This window comes from Bos indicus, chromosome 9 (assembly GCF_029378745.1).
Source record: "Bos indicus isolate NIAB-ARS_2022 breed Sahiwal x Tharparkar chromosome 9, NIAB-ARS_B.indTharparkar_mat_pri_1.0, whole genome shotgun sequence".
NCBI classification, from domain to species: domain Eukaryota; kingdom Metazoa; phylum Chordata; class Mammalia; order Artiodactyla; family Bovidae; genus Bos; species Bos indicus.
This window is the reverse complement of record NC_091768.1, coordinates 15,600,370-15,618,969: the sequence shown is the minus strand read 5'-3', so window position 1 is coordinate 15,618,969 and position 18,600 is coordinate 15,600,370. Positions and strand designations below refer to the sequence as shown.

General features: G+C 35.5%; 1 protein-coding gene and 1 non-coding gene across 15 annotated transcripts in view; both read right to left on the bottom strand.

Moving 5' to 3' along the window:
- SENP6 (SUMO specific peptidase 6) overlaps positions 1-18,600 on the bottom strand; it is a 163,456-nt gene that overhangs the window by 67,484 nt on the left and 77,372 nt on the right. For 4 of the 14 annotated variants that reach the window (XM_019967043.2, XM_070795473.1, XM_070795482.1 and 1 more), the window contains 3 exons: positions 16,825-16,967; positions 12,550-12,645; positions 7,447-7,467 (listed from right to left, as the gene is read on the bottom strand). The exons of 1 other annotated variant lie outside the window; for it this stretch is intronic. In XM_019967043.2, coding sequence (XP_019822602.1) covers positions 7,447-7,467; positions 12,550-12,645; positions 16,825-16,967 — 260 coding nt within the window. Of the gene's footprint in view, positions 1-7,446; positions 7,468-12,549; positions 12,646-16,824; positions 16,968-18,600 lie in introns of those variants that run through there. 9 more of the 14 variants (XM_070795476.1, XM_070795478.1, XM_070795477.1 and 6 more) reach the window with 6 other exon arrangements.
- On the bottom strand, positions 1,447-1,551 carry LOC139185067 (U6 spliceosomal RNA). Its single transcript, XR_011568646.1, has one exon. It is a non-coding gene; the product is annotated as a U6 spliceosomal RNA (small nuclear RNA).

The following is an 18,600-nucleotide window of genomic DNA, read 5'->3' as shown; positions in this document are numbered from 1 at the left end:
TAAATAACATCAGAATGTTCCATTTATTAAAGGTTAGATGGGCTTCAGCTTTGGAAGTCTTTTTTTTTTTAATAAATAAAATTTAGAACAAATTTAGATTTACTGAACGGTTGAAAAGATAGTTCAGAATTCTCTTATATCCCTTACCCAGTTTTTCCTAATGTTAATACCTTCATCACCCTCATATCTATGTCAAAAGACCCAAAAATCAACATTGGCACATGGCTATTAACTAAATGCTAGGCTTTGTTTGAATTTTACGAGCTCTTCCACTTTCTACTAATATCCTCTTTGTTCTAGAATACAATCTAGGATTCACTGTTTTTAGTGATCCTGTCTCCCTAGGTGTGCGTGCGTGCATGTGTGTGGCTCAGTCATGTCTGACTCTTTGCAACCCCATGTACTGTAGTCTGCCAGAATCCTCTGTCCATGGAACTCTTTAGGCACAGACACTAGCCTGCCAGGCTCCTCTGTCCATAGAATTCTCCAGGCAAGGATACTGGAGTGGGTTGCCATTTCCTTCTCCAGGGGATCTTCCCAACCCAGGGACTGAACCTGGGTCTTCTGTACTGCAGGCAGATTCTTTACCATCTGAGTCACTACAGAAGCAGCTTCTTTATTTCTCAGACTAAAATTCTTTTTCATGACCCTGGCACTTCGGAAGAGACTAGTTAGTTATTACATAGAATACCCCTCAACGTGTGTCTGGTGTTTCACTCATGACTAGACCGAGCCTGTAGGTTTGGTGGATGTCTCATCACATCCTATCAGAGGTTACATGATATCAGTGATTTATAACACCAGTAAGATTAACTGTGATCATCTGGCTAAGGTAATGTCTGTCAGGTTTCTCCACTCCAAAGTTTATTTTCCAGTTCCAATGTTCTATTTGGAAGCAAATTCAATTAGTCCAGCCCACAAGAGAGGCAAGGGTACTTAAACTCTGAGGCTTCTTCCCTGGTGTCTCAATAGTAAAGAATCCACAATGCAGGAGACGCAGGTTTGATCCCTGGGTCAGACCCCCTGAAGAAGGAAATAGCAACCCACTCCAGTATTCTTACCTGGAAAATCTGGTAGACAGAGAAGCCTGGCGGGCTACAGTCCATGGAGTTGCAAAGGAGTTGGACACAACTTAGCAACTAAACAATGCTTCAATTCTATTTCTTCCTGAAGAGGGGAGTATCTACATATATTATTTATTTGGAATTCTTCTGCAGCTGTCAATTTCCCCCAATTCATTTTATGCAGCTTACAAAAATTTTAGGTTAGTTCAGTAAGTAAATCACTTATTCAATTATTTATACCAGTACCACCAATGGATATTTATTTTATACTTTATGTTATAATCCAATTGTTTTGGTTCTGGCCCTTGGGAGCTCTTTCAGTTGGCTCTTGTGTTCCTTTCCTGTCCTTTTTAATTCTGATAAAATATTACATAAAATTTACAGAAACATGGAATGCTTCACCAATCTGCATGTTATCCTTGTACAAGGGCCATGAACATCTTCTGTACTGCTCCAATTTTAGTGTATGTGTTGTTGAAGTAAGCGCCCTTTGGTTTTTTGAATTGGATTCTGATACTACAAGATACTCTAAGATTATTTTGTGTTTTCCCTAACCCATCCCTGCTGCTGCTAAGTCGCATCAGTCGTGTCCGACTCTGTGCGAACCCATAGACGGCAGCCCACCAGGTTCCCCCATCCCTGGGATTCTCCAGGCAAGAACACTGGAGTGGGTTGCCATTTCCTTCTCCAATGCATGAAAGTAAAAAGTGAAAGTGAAGTCGCTCAGTCGTGTCCAACTCTTAGCAATCCCAGGGACTGAAGCCTACCTGTGTCCATGGGATTTTCCAAGCAAAAGAGTACTGGAGTGGGGTGCCATTGCCTTCTTCTAACCCATCCCTAGAATCAGCCATTTCTCCAGGTTCCTTTTATTAGAATATTAGAAACCAGGATCTGAGTGCTGGTTTATTTTTAGTTGGTTTTAATAATTCACTTTATAAACTGTTCCACTGCTGTAACTGATTGCAAAAGATGTAAACTTCTATAACAAAAATTAAATGTGTCTATTTTCCATTAAAATCCATTATTCTAAACTTATGTTTAAACTTCAAATTTTTGCAGATTTATTAAAATTTCCCAAAGTTGTACTCTAACCAAAAACATTTTTGCATTTTAAATATTTTAGGGGAGCTTTATTCATTTCTCAGAGTATGTCCATTATGAAATGCACTCCTTTATCCTATTTAATGCTTCTCATCCTTAATTTGGTCTCATTTGTTGCTAAAATTCTACTCATGCTTTTCTTTTGTTTGCATCTTTAACTTACTTTTAAATGGAGGATAATTGTTTTCTAATAGTCTGTTGGTTTCTGCCATATTGTTTGTGTCTCTTTTGACTCTAAGAGTCAAGAGACCCTTTACTTACAAACCATTATTTTAGAAGTAGCTGATTCTTATAAATAGTATGATACAGCTGAGTTTAAACAACATATTTGTCTTTTAATAAACATATTCAACCTGATCACAATTATTGCAGCTGATAAACTTCATGTTTTCCTTTCATCTTACCTTATGAGTTAGTTGTTTTTTATATTTGTTTCATTCTTTCCTCTTTTTTCCTATTTTTACTGACTTACACAATTACTTTTCTTTCTTTTTAAATTTATTTATTTGGCTGCGATGTGTCTTAACTGAGGCATGTGGGATCTAGTTCCCTGACCAGGAATCGAACCCAGACTCCCTGCACTGGGATTGCGGAGTCTTGGTCACTGGCCCACCAGGGAAGTCCCCACAATTACTTTTCATTTATTTTTTTCTCCTCTGGTTAATGTAACAAATACAATAGTTACCTTCCCTGTCTCAACTCTTACTTCAATTGCATACTATGTTCATTAACATGGTATCAAGATTCCAACTATTTCCTCAAGCAAGATATTCTACACACCCCAAAGACATAAAGATCTTTAAAATCTTTTCACTTCCCCATCCTATCCCATTCAATCCCTCTCCCTTAAAAAGCCATAAGATTCCTTTTACCTATGTCTTTCTACCTCTCTAATTCCTAGACTTTGCTGAGCTATTAATAGTTTTGAACAGTCAAAGATTATTACTGCTATTCTATTTGGTAAGTGAAACAAGCTTAGCCTCAATTAAATAACCACATAAACCATACATAAAAGACTATTTTTTAAAAAATCTCAGATATTTATCAGGTAGTAACACTTCTCTACCTAAAATGCACTGCACGTTTTCAGTGAGTGCACCAATGTAAAACTCAAACTCTTGAGATCATCTTACAAAGCCTTTTATGATCTAGGGGTTCTAGCTGACCTTACTAAAGCAACCCTCGTAACATTTTCCCCTTTGCTCCCCAAGTTCCAGCCACAGTGGTCCTTCTTTCTTTCTCTGAACATACCTACTCATGCCAGCATTAATATCTTAGTACCACCTCTTTCCTATCTGAAGAAGCCATCTCTATGATCACTGTATCTGAGTCTACATTCAGTCAGTCCTCGCTTAAACGTTAGCTTTGTAGCTGAGTTTCTCTGAATATCTAAAGAAACCATATTGTCACACTATATCACATCATCCAATTGTACTTTTAAACACAGAACTTATTAGGTGCTTTACTTATTCATTATCAGTTGTTGTCCATCAAAATGTAAACTACAGGAAAACAGAGGTCTTGCCTGTTTTGTTCATCACTGTATTCTTATGCCTAGAACATAGCAGGCACTTGATAAATAGTTGGAAGGAATAAATGTATATAACTAAAAGGCAGTATGTAATTGGAAGTGTATTTATCAGGTCCAACAATTATCTAAATATTGCAGTACAAGGATGACAATGTCAAAACTGAACCATTGGCTACCATGCAGCCACCATAAAGGAATTCAAAATATTAGCCTATGTGAAAATAATATAATTCAGGCATGGTAAACTAAACATTTATTGATTAGACAGGCTAGCCGGAAGTTCACCACACCTGGATTCTCTAGTCTGTTTACTGTCCTTCTTCCTTTTTAGACCTTTTCTAACGTTTCCATATTCAACCACTGTTTTCCTCACAGTATGCTTTATTATGTGGCAAGGCATGTCATTCTTCTCTTCCCTCATTTACTCTTTTTACAAAATTAAGACTGTTGCTCTTCTCCAATATTTACTCTTCGAAACAAACTTGAGTCAATTGGTCAAATTTCCTAAAGTAACAAAGTCAACAGGATTTCTAACTAAAACTCCATTAAATTTATCTTAAGGAGCAACTCTATCAAATAACCAACCAGGAACCAAATATATGCCTCAAATCAGGGTTCTTTAGGTATATTTATAAGGGAGCTATACATCATTAATTTTATTATTGAATATTTTAGTTTCTACTATGAATGAAATTTTGATCTTTTCAATATATACTTCAATTGATGAGTGAATTAAAAAAACTTAATTACTATTAGTCTTACAATCCAGTATCTTGCTATACTCATTTCTCAGATATCAAGATAGTATTTTATACGGCTAATATAAATTGGTACTACCTGTCTGCAAAACAGTTTGGAAGTACCTATCAAGAACATTAAAAATATTTATAAAGAATCCTTCCTAGAGATTTATCTTAAGAGACATATTTAGAAATTTATATACAAAGTTGTTCATCAATGTGTCATATGTAACAGTGAAAAACAACCAGACATGGGCTAATGGGTAAATAAATTATGTATATCTGCAGGACAAGCTATTCTGTGATCATTAAAATTCATTTTTAGAAGCCAAAATTCAGAATATGCAGCTGTATTTTTACTATGACCCCCCTGTTAGATATAAAGGACAGAGGAAAATACATTGTAAAAGAAATGTATAAAGATGCTAATGATGTATTATAAAATATTTCATTATAACAGTTGTCTTTTCAAACATACCCCATATTTAAGTAAACATGTCTAGTGTTTCACATATATTCTTTCACTACATTCTTTTCACCTTTGTACCTTTCTGTTATTTCAAAATTCTGTATAATATGAACATACTATTTATAATAAAATATTTTTAAAACTTTTGAAATTACTATGTGCTCATTTCATAATGGGTCACAGTCTATTTAAAGAGGGGGGAAAAAACAGTTCTAATACCAGATTAAGTATCCCAGGCTGCTGGTGCCAGCACGTACACTGTATTCATAACCCACTGTCCAAGAGTCAGAAAAGAAGTCACTTAAGTCATCAATGTCACTTACAACAAAGAAAAATGGGAGCAATTTTTTTAAGTTTGAAAGCTCTGGACCTTAAAATGATTTATTATTTATTCCAGCTTGGTTTTAAACCTAAAATATACCTCATTGTGCCCAGTATATAGTTTAACCTTCCACAACTTCCTATCTTTCAATTTATTACATAAGCTATCCTCTTGTAAAGCAATCATTTAGTTCAGAGATTTTTAGTCCTTCATATGTTAAGGGATAAGGATAAAAAATTTTCTATTGCTCTTCAAAGGTCAGAAAAAAAGATGTGACTTTGCTTGTAAGAAGAGAGGGGAAAAGGCTTATGTCAAAAATAGTTCCAGAGTAAAATCTACTGACAGAAAATTTCTCAGCTTAACTCTGACAAAGATAAAATAATTTTAGGTAAGAATCCAAAGGATTAATGGACTAAATTGAAGCTAACAGTAACAAAGGTGCTAAATAAAGCACTCCAGTGTATTTACGTATTTTATAAATACCTGCTGCTTTATGCTAGTCCCTGGTAATGTTGGTACAAAAGACAAAGAATTTCAGTATCTATTACAGATATTTCAAACTTTACAGAATATATGTCACTTTCAAATTATTATCTCATTTGTTCTTCACAAATCTCCTTCAAAATTGGGCAAATATCATTATTCCCATTTTAGAGTAAGTTATATGGTAACACTGGTTACTTAATTCTATACCTTTTGATTCCTATTCCAGTTTTATTCCAACAAGACTACAAGCTCCAAGAGGGTAGGGATTTCTGTCTGCTCCTAGAAGAGTGCCTTGGCACATAGAGTCACTAAAACATTTGCTGAATGTATCAGTGAATAAATTTCCACAACAGAAATATGCCTAAGAAGCCAAAACAGTGGGGGAAAAAAGTCAGTTTAACTCTCCAAGGCTATTGGGAGAAAGAGAATACTCTAAGCTCTATACTATTCTGATAATATAACAATACCTGCATTTTATCTACTATAACACACAGGAAGGAATGTTTATTTCTATAAAACAACAGTCTGGTTCATCTGTGACTGTATAGTTATTTAATGTATATTCTTCAGCAATTTTATTAAAAAATCTTATTAATGGTCTTCTCTCCAAAATGAGTCATTTATGAGTTAAAAATTTAAAAGACATAAAATCTATATCTGACAAGAAATAATAATTTACTCAAAGAGAAATAGAAGAATAAATTTTCTTTTCCAGGATATAAGTAATAAAATATCTGCACAACCCATTCATTTAAAACATATAAGAACTGTGAGGTATTTCAGAATTATAAAATAATATGCCTAAATCTTTTGCTGACAGAATCACCTTATAGCTCAGAAACTTGGTGTTCATGAAGTAAGATGGAATATATAGCATTCTATAAAACACTGTAAGTTGTCCTCTTTGCTTCCTCTACACCTTTAAACAAAAGTATAGAGTCAAAGTCACACAATTAAATCAAAGTATAGAATGTCCCTTCTTTTGACTGTCACCAATGACACAAAAGTATTGTCTTAATACAAGCGTTGTTTACCTGTTTTGGGAGGGGAGAATTCATAAAAGGTTCCTGAGATTCAGGGAAGCAAGACAAAAAGATACGCACATGCACAAAAATTTCCACATATACACATTGAGGAGAGAGCTATTCTTAAGGGTATTTGCTTCAAAACAACTACAATCATTTCACTATTCAAAGAAATGTGTTCTTAAAGACTTGTTTCTATGTTATTTACGTTACATTATTCAACATTTCTGCTAAAGGATGATGTGTCTGCTAGAATTATTACAAAGGGAACAAAGAAGGATCATAAAATTCTGTCACAAAATTTTGGGTCAGAATAGAGTTTTAACTCCAAGCTTAAGGTATTCTATTCAATTTTTCACCTCACTCTAATAAAGTATTAAGCAAAAATATTATCAGTAAAATACAACAAGAAATATTTATATTATGTAACTGAAAATAATTTTACTACTAAGATCCTGAAATACTTTATTTAAAGTAGTTACACATCAGTATAAATAAATAATAATCATTCATGGGAAAATGTATGTTGAGAATTATGGTGAAATATTACTCACGTAAATCAAATATCACGTTGTGCTATGTTTCCTTTTATTAAAATAATTAATAAGCTTAATGATGAACTCGAATTCAGTGATTTTTCAAAGCATATAAATAATATGATATTTTATTGTTGTATCCATGCTCTAATTTCATCAATATTAAGCTTACCTTTCCTTTTGGTCCAGACTGCTTAAAACATGAAAAAGAAAAAAAACGTAAGAGGCAAGACCTCATTTTGATATATCACTATAGTTTTAGTAAGTGCAGTCAATAAGGCAAAACTATGATTTACTTGTTTTAAATACATCACATATGTTATATACTAGTGCTTTCAATCCTCTCAGATATGTAAATTGGTTTTCAATTTTTGTCAGTACAGAAACTAATTTATATCTAAACATATTTAAAGAAGAAAAAAGGATGTATAAAGGTCAAAAAATTCTTGAAAGAGCTTTATTTAACGATACAACATTTTAGGACATGTGTTATTTAGAGTGGTTACAGCAATAGTCTCCAAGGAACAATACAATTTTCTAAAAGCTATACAATTTTTAGAGGTCCCAATTCCGTTATCAGGAGCGATTACAGCAGTCCCTTGGTTATCTGTACGGGATGGGTTCTAGGACCCCATGCAGATACCAAAACAGTGGGTACTCATGTCCCTTACATAAAAGGGTATGGTATTTCCTCCCATATACAGCAAATCATTTCTAAATTACTTATAGTGCCTAATACAATGTAAATGTTATATAAACAGTTGCAAGCACGAGCAAATTCAAGTTTTGGTTTCTGGAACTTTCTGGAATTTTTTCCTTGAATATTTTTTAATCTGTGGTTGGTTGTATCCACAGATGTGCAACCTCCAGATACAGAAGTCCAACTGTATTTGCTTCTGAGCCAAAAAAAATCAAAAATAAAAATTTAAGGTTGACACTTTTCCACAAAAGCTTTATATTAAATACAAATATATGGCTGGAGACACTAGAAAAAATCCTGGGACTTAAAATCATGGCCTCTATTCAAAAGTCCAAAGTATAAAAGGTCCACCCTTTTCCACAGTTCATGGAAAATTTAAAAAGCTATCAACATCAATTACTCAAGGGTTTTTATAAAACCCTCAATTTAGAATAAGAGTCACATTCTGCAATTATTCCTATTACAAAGAAAAATAAATATTCAGAACTGTAAGCAAAACATAGTTAATAAAAATCTCTGAGTCCCTATATTAACTCCTGAATTCCTATCATGTGAAGCATACAAGTAAATTATCCATTCAGTCCTGGCAAATTAAGAAAAAATAATATGGTAAGTTGGTTTTACATAAACAACATTGAAAAGAAACATTTATCTCTTTAAAAAAATTTTTTAATGATAAGGAAAAGAAGTATTACAAACTTATATGAATACCATATTTGAAATTTTACTTTTGTTATTTAAAAAATGTGATAATCTGTATAAGATAAATTTATATTGGACAAATGACAGAAAAATGAAGGAAAATTATCTATCATAAACCTATTAAAGTGAAACAAAATATAAACATAAAAGCTCAATCTGTCTGTCCTTATGTATTTATTTCTTATGGTGTTACATTTTTAAGAAAAGTAAAATGAAAACCAAAACTGAGGCATTAATACCTAATCTAGTCATTTCCTACTCTACACTGTTGTGCCCAGAGTTCTCACTGTTGTGAAAAGAGTTTAGTACCACAGACAGAAAGGTAGAAGACACAGTAGAAACGGGCTTGGTTCTTTCCAATAAACCAAAGGAGTTACGAAGAAAATAAAACCCCAAAATACATACATTCATGTTCACGTCTCTTACACTTGAAAAAAATGCATTTTCTATGATATTTAAGTATGAGTTATGGTAGTTTTCCAATACTCCTCACCTCAATATGTGTTTATTATCAAGCCCTGCCCTAGAAGAGCTTATATATTCAAAGAGAGAGAGAGAGAAAGAATAAAAGAAGGAATAAAGCTTTTAAAAAATGAGACAGGAAGCCATTATTGGTAATGTAAGACTTCGTAAAACTGTTGATTTAATGTTCCTTTTGGACTACTTCTGCTCTTAAAATTTAAAAAGAAAACAAGCTGATTGATTCTGGTATCTATGATTTGATTTTTGACTTCCTTTTGGTCAAAGTGGTACTTTTCATTAATAATGAAATCTTGCTTATTCCAGGAGCCCATTTTCCTATTTATGAATTATATATGCTTTTGCAAACATTCATGTTCCTCTAGAGTCCTTTTAAGTCTTTCTATCTAGCCTTAAATAAAAATAAAAAAAAGGCGAAAATGTAAATAAAACATAAATCAATAAATAAGTTCTTTTTCCAAGTCTAGTTAAAGTTAGGAGTGGAAATGGTACAGTTATAAAGATTTTTAATTTTCTGCATTTCATTTTTTTCTATACTATCTCCATCACTATTAGTATATAAACAACCTACCTTTTAAATATGAATTAACATTTGGAATAGCAGTAAGAAACCAGACTGTACCCATAATATCCTCCAAATCGTAGTTAATCTGATTTGATACTTTAACATTCCTTTCTTTTAGATTAAAAAGGTGTGATGTACTTATTTCAATATCTTACAAACTATACAAAATGCAGGTCTGATTTACTTAAAAGACAAGGTACACCACTCACCCCAGGAGGCAGGGATTATGTGTGTGAATCACCAACTAGTAACACTGCCTTTAATTTCAAATGCAGAGGTGAGAAAATAAGAAAAATTAGGTGAAACCATAAAAGCCAGTGTGCTTTTACACATCTGAGGCCTGACAATTGTGCCAACACTACACTAATTAAAACCAAAAGTTTGCTAGCTATCATCTTGGGTGAAGGTTTTTTTCATGCCCATTGAAGATGTGGTTCCTACCCCATGGAGTGTTCTCTTAAGGCTAAAACACTCAAAAGCTTCTTTAATACTTCCTTTGTGCATTTTTCACTGCTTTGTACTACACATACTTTGCATACTGCTACTGTACTCACCAGGTAAACATTTGCTTACTTGTTACTCTGTCTTCTACCCTAACCAAACTTGAGTTTCAAGGAAAAAACTGTGATACTCATCTTTGACTACTCTGTACCTATGTATGTAGGTACATGTATGTAGCATTCTGCATGCTTAATCATGTTCCACTCTTTGCAACACTTTGGACACTAGCCCACCAGGCTCCTCTGTCCATGGGATTTTCCAGGCAAGAATACTGGAGTGGGTTGCCATTTCCTCCTCCAGGGGATCTTCCCAACCCAGGGAATGAACCTGCGCCTCCTGTGTCTCCTGCACTGCAGGTGGATTCTTTACCCACTGAGCCATAGGTATGTAGCATAAAATCACTCAAAACTTTTGAAGGAAGGAAATTGGGAAAACTCTCAATGACTAGTGTTTGCAAGTCATAATCTTTTTAATGACAGTCACACTGCAGTAGCACTAAGAAATATTTATTCTATGAGAGACAAACCTAACGAGAATCTGTCCTGTAGACATGACACTTCACGGTTTCCCTTAAGGCCCCTACTTGTCCTTCACTTGTATTTTCACTCAGGATTGTTTTTTAAATACATTTGAAATCGTTTTTTATTTTTCTAAGAAACATTATTTTACTAATAAATACCACTCCTATTAACAGAAACTAATTTTTTATACAGAGGCATAATGTATACCTTATACATGGCAAGGTATGAGGTGCCATGACACAGAATTAAAAAAAAAACACAAGCCAATTCCCAAACTGAAATTAATTTTTAACATTACCAATGAAGAAAGGCGAAATGGGGAGAATAAGGCATAGTGTAAATAATTCTGAACTACTAGTTAACTTCTAAACCAGTAATAATCTTGGTTGTAGAATATATCACTTGATTATAAATTAGTATTTCAACTTACACCTCATTTTCAGAATAGAAAGTAGGTTTTTCTTAGGGATGAATTGTATCAATGTGATCAGTATATGAGAAACAGTGCGTCTATCCTTCTAAACTTCTTCCTTCCCCTTAATTACTTTGCTTTCATTGTTTCTTCTCATGTTGTGCTATGTGTAGGCCACAGAGCTTGATGTGTAAGGCAAGTCAATTTTTTGGTATGTATAGTAATTTGCCCATTTTTTTAGCTGAATTTCTAAAACATCTTACAGTAAAACTATGAAAAATATTTAGGCAAAGAAAAGATTTTCTTATTGTGCTAAAGTATGAGAAAAATTTAAGGTTTTTAAGTTGAAACTCTGTGTTATAGCAAATACAGCAAGGCTAAGAGTCAGGACACATTTTCTCAATGAAGAGCAATCTAGATCAGCAGTCTAAAGACTGAAGAAAAACATCTAGTACATATTTTAAAATGAACATCTAGCACATATTAAAAAAAACCTTTAACTTTTACTAGCTATAAAAATGTAATGCAACTATTCAAAATGCAAGAAATAAAGAGATAAATTATTTTGTAATTGTTGGAGCCTAAAAAATTTTTTGTTGGCTGAAATTGACTAAGAACTGAAATTCAACTGAAACTTCATTACCATCCAAAAATGGTTATGAAAAACCTCAAAAGCATTTAAGAACATCAACTATCACACTATCCCTTGAACTATTTCAAGATTCAAGTAGGACTTTCATGATCAATGAGAACAGTCATATTTATGAAAACACAGAAATATCTCGTTTAAAACAATGTGATTTACTTTGATACTATGAAATCTTATAAACCTTACAAAGAAAGTAAAGTAATAACTATAGTTTTACTCATCAGAACTAAAGTACCAGCTGAAGACCTCTCTGTTAAATGTAAAAATCAGCTTAATTTAACAGGAATATAATCCAACAGAATGGCTTTTACTTAAAATGTCTGTTTACAGACTGCAATTTATTTAAAAGTAGGTATAAAATAAAAAAATTGTAGGGTATGAATTATATCAGAAACATGAGTATCTCTTTAGAGACAATGGAAACATAGTGAAATTCTAGAAAGTAAGAAAAAAGGTTCTTTTAAAAAAAAAAGGCAGTGACCAACTCTTATTAAAGAGGATGATAAGTATATACCGCTCCTGCTGCTAAGTCACTTCAGTCGTGTCCGACTCTGTGAGACCCCATAGACGGCAGCCCACCAAGCTCCCCTGTCCCTGGGATTCTCCAGGCAAGAACACTGGAGTGGGTTGCCATTGCCTTCTCCAATGCATGAAAGTGAAAAGTCAAAGTGAAGTCGCTCAGTCATGTCCGACTCTGAGCGACCTCATGGACTATATACTAAACAATGGTAATTAGAATCCTTACCTTTGGGCTGCTGTTTTTACTATTGCTATCTGTGCATTAGCATGAGGAAAACGTCTTACACTTCCAGAGCATAATGATGTATTTTGTGTATTTTCACTGCAGAGTCAAGAAACAAAGAATAAATTAAACAGGGAAAAATTATATATACATAAGAAAAATACATCCTTTAAAATCTGAGGACACACACAAAAAACTTAATCACTTATAAGAACTTTTTTATACATAAACCCACTGCCCATGTTAAGTTTTCCAATAGTTTCCACTTTCTGAATTTGTCTCCAAAATGTTTCCAATCCAGTTTATTAAAGAAGGTAAAGAGTAGAACATTAGAACAGAAATGAGGAATCCTAAACATATATTTCACACTGTAATATTTCCTGTAAATTAATCCAGATATATTTCTTCTTATTCTCTATTTAGGAATATCTATTGAGGAAAAAAAAGCTTTTAAACTATATACTATGAATATACAAAGCTTTCTTATGTGCCAAAATAATAATAAGTGTCAATTATTAAAAAAATTAAAAGTGCTAAATTCTACTTTTGACTCTCCACTGACTTGAAAATTAGTTAGCCTTTATGTTTCTCAAATGACTTATAAACTAAGAAAGTAAAAATAAAACAGTGATTTCAATCCTATTTCTGGGATATGCAATAGACCAATCATATCAGTAACAGTGGTTCACTATGACAACAACCAGGAAAGATGAATGATATCTAGAAGAAAAGCAGAATAAGAAATCTTAAGGAAAAAAAAGAAAGAAAGAAAATAAAAGGAGTGCCTCACTGAGAGTTTTGCCAAGAGAACTCACTGGTCATAGCAAACATACTCTTCAAACAACACAAAAGGAGACTCTACACATGGACATCACCAGATGGTCAATACCAAAATCAGACTGATTTTATTCTTTGTAGCCGAAGATCGAGAAACTCTACCTAACAGTCAGCAAAAACAAGATCTGGAGCTGACTGTGGCTCAGATCATGCGCTCCTTTATTGCAAAATTCAGACTTAAAGAAAGTAGATAGAGAAAACCACTAGGTCATTCATGTATGATCTAAGTCAAATCCCTTACGGTTACACAGTGGAAGTGACAAACAGATTCAACAGAATTAGATCTGAGAGAGGACCTTAAGAACTATGGACAGAGGTTAATAACACTGTGGCAACCAGAACCATGCCCACAAAAGGGAAATACAAGAAGACAAGATGGTTTTCTGAGGAGGCCTTACAAATACATGAGAAAGGAGAAGAAAAAGGCAAAAAATGAAGGAAAAGATATACCCAACTGAATGCAGAGTTCCAAAGGATAGCAAGGAGAGATAAGAAAGCCTTCTTAAGTGAACAATGCAAAGAAACAGAGGAAAACAATAGAATGAGAAAGACTAGAGATGTTTTCAAGAAAATTAGAGATACCAAAGGAACAGTTCATGCAAAGATGGGCTCAATAAAGGACAGAAACGGAACAGAAGCAGAAGAGATTAAGACTAAGAAGAAGTGGCAACAATATAGGTCTTAATAACCAAGATAAGCATGATGGTGAGATCGCTCACCTAGAGCCAGACATCCAGGAGTGTAAAAATCAAGTGAGCCTTAGGAAGCATTACTATGAACAAAGCTACTGGAGATGACAGAATTCCAGTTGAGCTATTTCAAATCCTTAAAGATGATGCTATGGAAGTGCTGCACTCAACATGCCAGCAAATTTGGAAAACTCAGCAGTGGCCACAAGACTGGAAAAGGTCAATTTTATTCCAATTCCAAAGAAGGGCAATACCAAAGAATGTTCAAACTACCATACAACTGCACTCGTTTCACACACTAGCAAGGTAAGGCTAAAAATCCTTCAAGCTAGGCTTCAACAGTACGTGAACCAAGAACTTCCAGATGTACAAGCTGGATGTAAAAAAGGCAGAGGAACCAGAGATCACAAACTGCCGACATCCGTTGGATCACAGAAAAAGCAAGAAAATTTTGGAGAAACACCTACTTCTGCTTCATTGACTACTCTAAAACTTTGACTGTGTGGATCACAACAAACTGTGGAAAATTTGTCAAGAGATAGGAATATCAGACCTATCTACCTCCTGAGAAACCTGTATGCAGGTCAAGGAACAACAGATACAACCAGACATGGAACAATGGACTGGTTCAAAATTGGCAAAGGAATACGTCAAGGCTGTGTATTGTCACCCTGCTTATTTAACGTAAATGCAGAGTCCATCAAGCGAAATGCTGAGCTGGATGAAAGCACAAGTTGGAATCAACATTGTTGGGAGAAATATCAGTAACCTCAGACACCACCCTAATGGCAGAAAGCAAAGAGGAATGAAAGAGACTCTTGATGAAGGTGAAAGAGGAGGGTGAAAAGCTGGCTTAAAACTCAATGTTCAGAAAATTAAGATTATGGCATCTGCTCCCATCACTTCATGGCAAATAGATGGGGGAAGAAAGGGAAACAGCCCAGACTTTATTTTCTTGGGTTCCAAAATCACTGTGGATGGTGACACTAGCAATGAAATTAAAAGATGCTTGCTCCTTGGAAGAAAAGCTACGGCAAATTTAGACAGCATATTAAAAAGCAGAGATGTCACGTCACTGACAAAGGCTCATATAGTCAAAGCTATGGTTTTTCCAGTAGTCATGTATGGATGTGAGAGTTGGACCATAAAGAAGGCTGAGTGCTGAAGAACTGATGCTTTTGAACTGTGGTATTGGAGAAGACTCTTGAGAGTCCCTTGGACTGTAAGGAGATCCAATCAGTCAATCCTAAAACAAATCAGTCCTGAATGTTCATTGGAAGGACTGATGCTGAAGCTGACACTCCAATACTTTGGCCACCTGATGCAAAGAATTAACTCACTGGAAAAGACCCTGATGTTGGGAAAGATTGAAGGCGGGAGGAGAAGGGGATGACAGAGGTTGAGATGGTTGGATGCCATCACCGACTCAATGGACATGAGTTTGAGTAAAGACAGGAGTTGGAGATGGACAGGGAGGCCTGGCATGCTGTACTCCATGGGGTCACAAAGAGTCGGACATGACTGAGCGACTGAACTGACTGACTGATCTTTATGTATACTTAAGTATCTTTATCGGAGAAGGAGATGGCACCCCACTCCAGTACTCTTGCCTGGAAAATCCCATGGATGGAGGAGCCTGGTAGGCTGCAGTCCATGGGATCACTGAGAGTTGGACACAACTGAGTGACTTCACTTTCACTTTTCACTTTCCACTTTCATGCACTGGAGAAGGAAATGGCAACCCACTCCAGTGTTCTTGCCTGAAGAATCCCAGGGGCGGCGGAGCCTGATGGGCTGTTGCCTATGGGGTCAAACAGAGTCGGACTGAAGCGACTTAGCAGCAGCAGCAGCAGCAGCAAGTATCTTTATGACTTAAGAGTGAGGAGTTATTTTTTTTAGAAGATCCAAATAGCATGAATCAGAAGGTAAAAGTTGATTTGTTCATATGAAGATGAAAGCTTTCAGGTCAATGAAGGACTGTACAAGCAAAATTAATAGATAACTATTTGGGAAAAAATATTTGCATTCTTCAAAACAAAAATGGAATTTATCTGTTTTATATATGGAATCCTTCCAAATACAAGGGAAAATAAGGAAGTATAAATAAGAGCCCCTCAGACAGCAAGGAGATCAAACCAGTCAATCCTAAAGGAAATCAACTCTGAAAATTCACTGGAAGGACTGATGCTGAAGCTCCAATACTTTGGCCACTTGACAAGAGGAGCCAACTCACTGGAAAAGACCCTGATGCTAGGAAAGACTGAAGGCAGGAGGAGAAGGGGGCAACAGAGGATGAGAGGAATGGATGGGATCATTGACTCAATGGACATGAGTGTGAGCAAACTCCAGGAGATGGTGAAGGACAGGGAAGCGTGGCAATCTGTAGTCCACGGGGTGGCAAAGTGTTGGACATAACTTAGTGACTGACAACAACAACACTGAGATAATCCTGGTAAGTACTTTCCAATGAAGACTTGACTTTTAATTTTATGACCAAGATTTTGCTGTTTGAAAGCAAGTTCATTTCATGAAATCCTTGTGCACCAAAATTTTCCTTTCAATATTTTTATTCCAAACCAAGAAATCACTGCAATCCATCCTAGTCCCAAAATTCAAAGCAAAGAATTCACACATTAGGGCCATTCTAAAAACAAAAGGTACAGGTTGGGCCAATTGACCAAACGTGGCCAATTAGTTTCTGCTGTCAAACCGTTTATCTTTTCTGTAGGGATGTACAGTAAAGTGCCTATACCTCAATTTCTTATTGTTGCTCAACATGTTAAGTCCAATTGCGTTGCCTTTCAAAGGTTTTAAACTTTCGGTCTTGTTTCGTCTTGCACATGTCTTCCAGGGATCAACAGAACTAGTAGCAACAATTTCAGATTGACGATTTAACTGTAAAAAGATCCATAGATGTTAGAGTCAATAAGTGACAAAATAAGATAATTTATCAACAAGTATTTGAAAATCCATTTATTAAAAAAAGTAGTAAAAATATACCAGCTATTGGAAATGGGGGAAAGGGGTGGCAGTGGCACAGACTTAAGAGTATTTCAACTATAGTACTTTTTTTTCCCTTAAGCACAACACAAATATGTAGGAACATGGGTATTTATCATATCATTTCCTTTTCATTTCAGCATCACCAAAGTTATTTGAGAAAATTATGAGAAAAATAAAAGGGATGAGGGTGGAGCATCTTAAGATAGCTCTTTCCTGAGAGTAAAATATAAACATTTCCCCTGCGTAACAGGCCTCGATGCACCTGTAGGACAGGACAGCCAAATACAGCAGTAAGTTATCACTGTACAAGGACAATGGCTTTAGCCAATTACCTGGATGGTTTGTTAAAACAAACTGCTGTGTCCAACTCTTACAGTTTATTCTGATTCAGTAATTTGGGATGAGCCAGAGAATGTGCATTTCTAACAAGTCCCCAGGTTTCACAGATAGTGCTGAAAAGGGGACTACACAGCTAACGAGCCTCTGAGCCACAAATGCTGAAGCCTGCAGGCCCTAGAGCAGTGGCAACTACTAAGCCTATGTGCTGCAACTACCGGATCTGTGTGCCTAGAGCCTGTGCTCCGCAACTAGAGAAGTCACCGCAATGACAAGCCTGTGCACCTCAATGAAGAGTGGCCTCACTCACTGCAACTAAAGAAAGGCCCTGTGCAGCAATGAAGACCCAGCACAGCCAAAAATAAATACAGCAGTGTGCACATGCCAAAAAAAATTCTGAGACATTTCCATTAGGACTAACCATTTAATTTCACCCCTCCATATATGGATAATTACAACAAATAAATGACTGCTTATGGCATTTGGCTTCCGAGGTGGTGGCTCAGTGGTAAATAATCTGCCTGCGAATGCAGGAGACTGAGGAGACATGGGTTCAATCCCTGGGTTCAGGAAGATCCCTTGGAGCGGGAAATGGTAACCCACTCCAGAATTCTTCCTGGGATAATCCCGTGGACAGAGGAACCTTCCGAGCTACAGCCCACAGGGTCTCAAAGAGTCAGACACAACTGAGCACACGCACACATAGACAGCATTATGATAATTACTATATACTCAATATCTCACTTCATCTGCATATTTTATACATTTCAGTAGTTCTTCAGACTGGGATTCAGAAGCTACACCTAAAACATCAGGCAAATTACTTGACACTACGGAACTGAATGACAGGATTAATATGCTCAGATTTGATTTCCCACTTCAGTTCTCTTTCTCTTTCTCCAACAAAATCTCTTCACCACGTATCACTTAAACTTTATGGGAACTCTGTTCCTAGATTATGAAAGATTACTGAGCTTAGAAAGCAAAGTAACTTGTCTAAACTAGTTAAATGGATTTGAACAAAGTATTGACCTGACAACAAACCCTATGCTTTCCCATACTGCACTGCATGTAAGGAATTTTTTATAGTGTTACTTGCAGAAATGTGGGCTTCCCTAGTGGCTCAGATGGTAAAGAATCTGCCTGCAATGCAGGAGACCTGGGTTTGATTCCTGGGTTGGAAGATCCC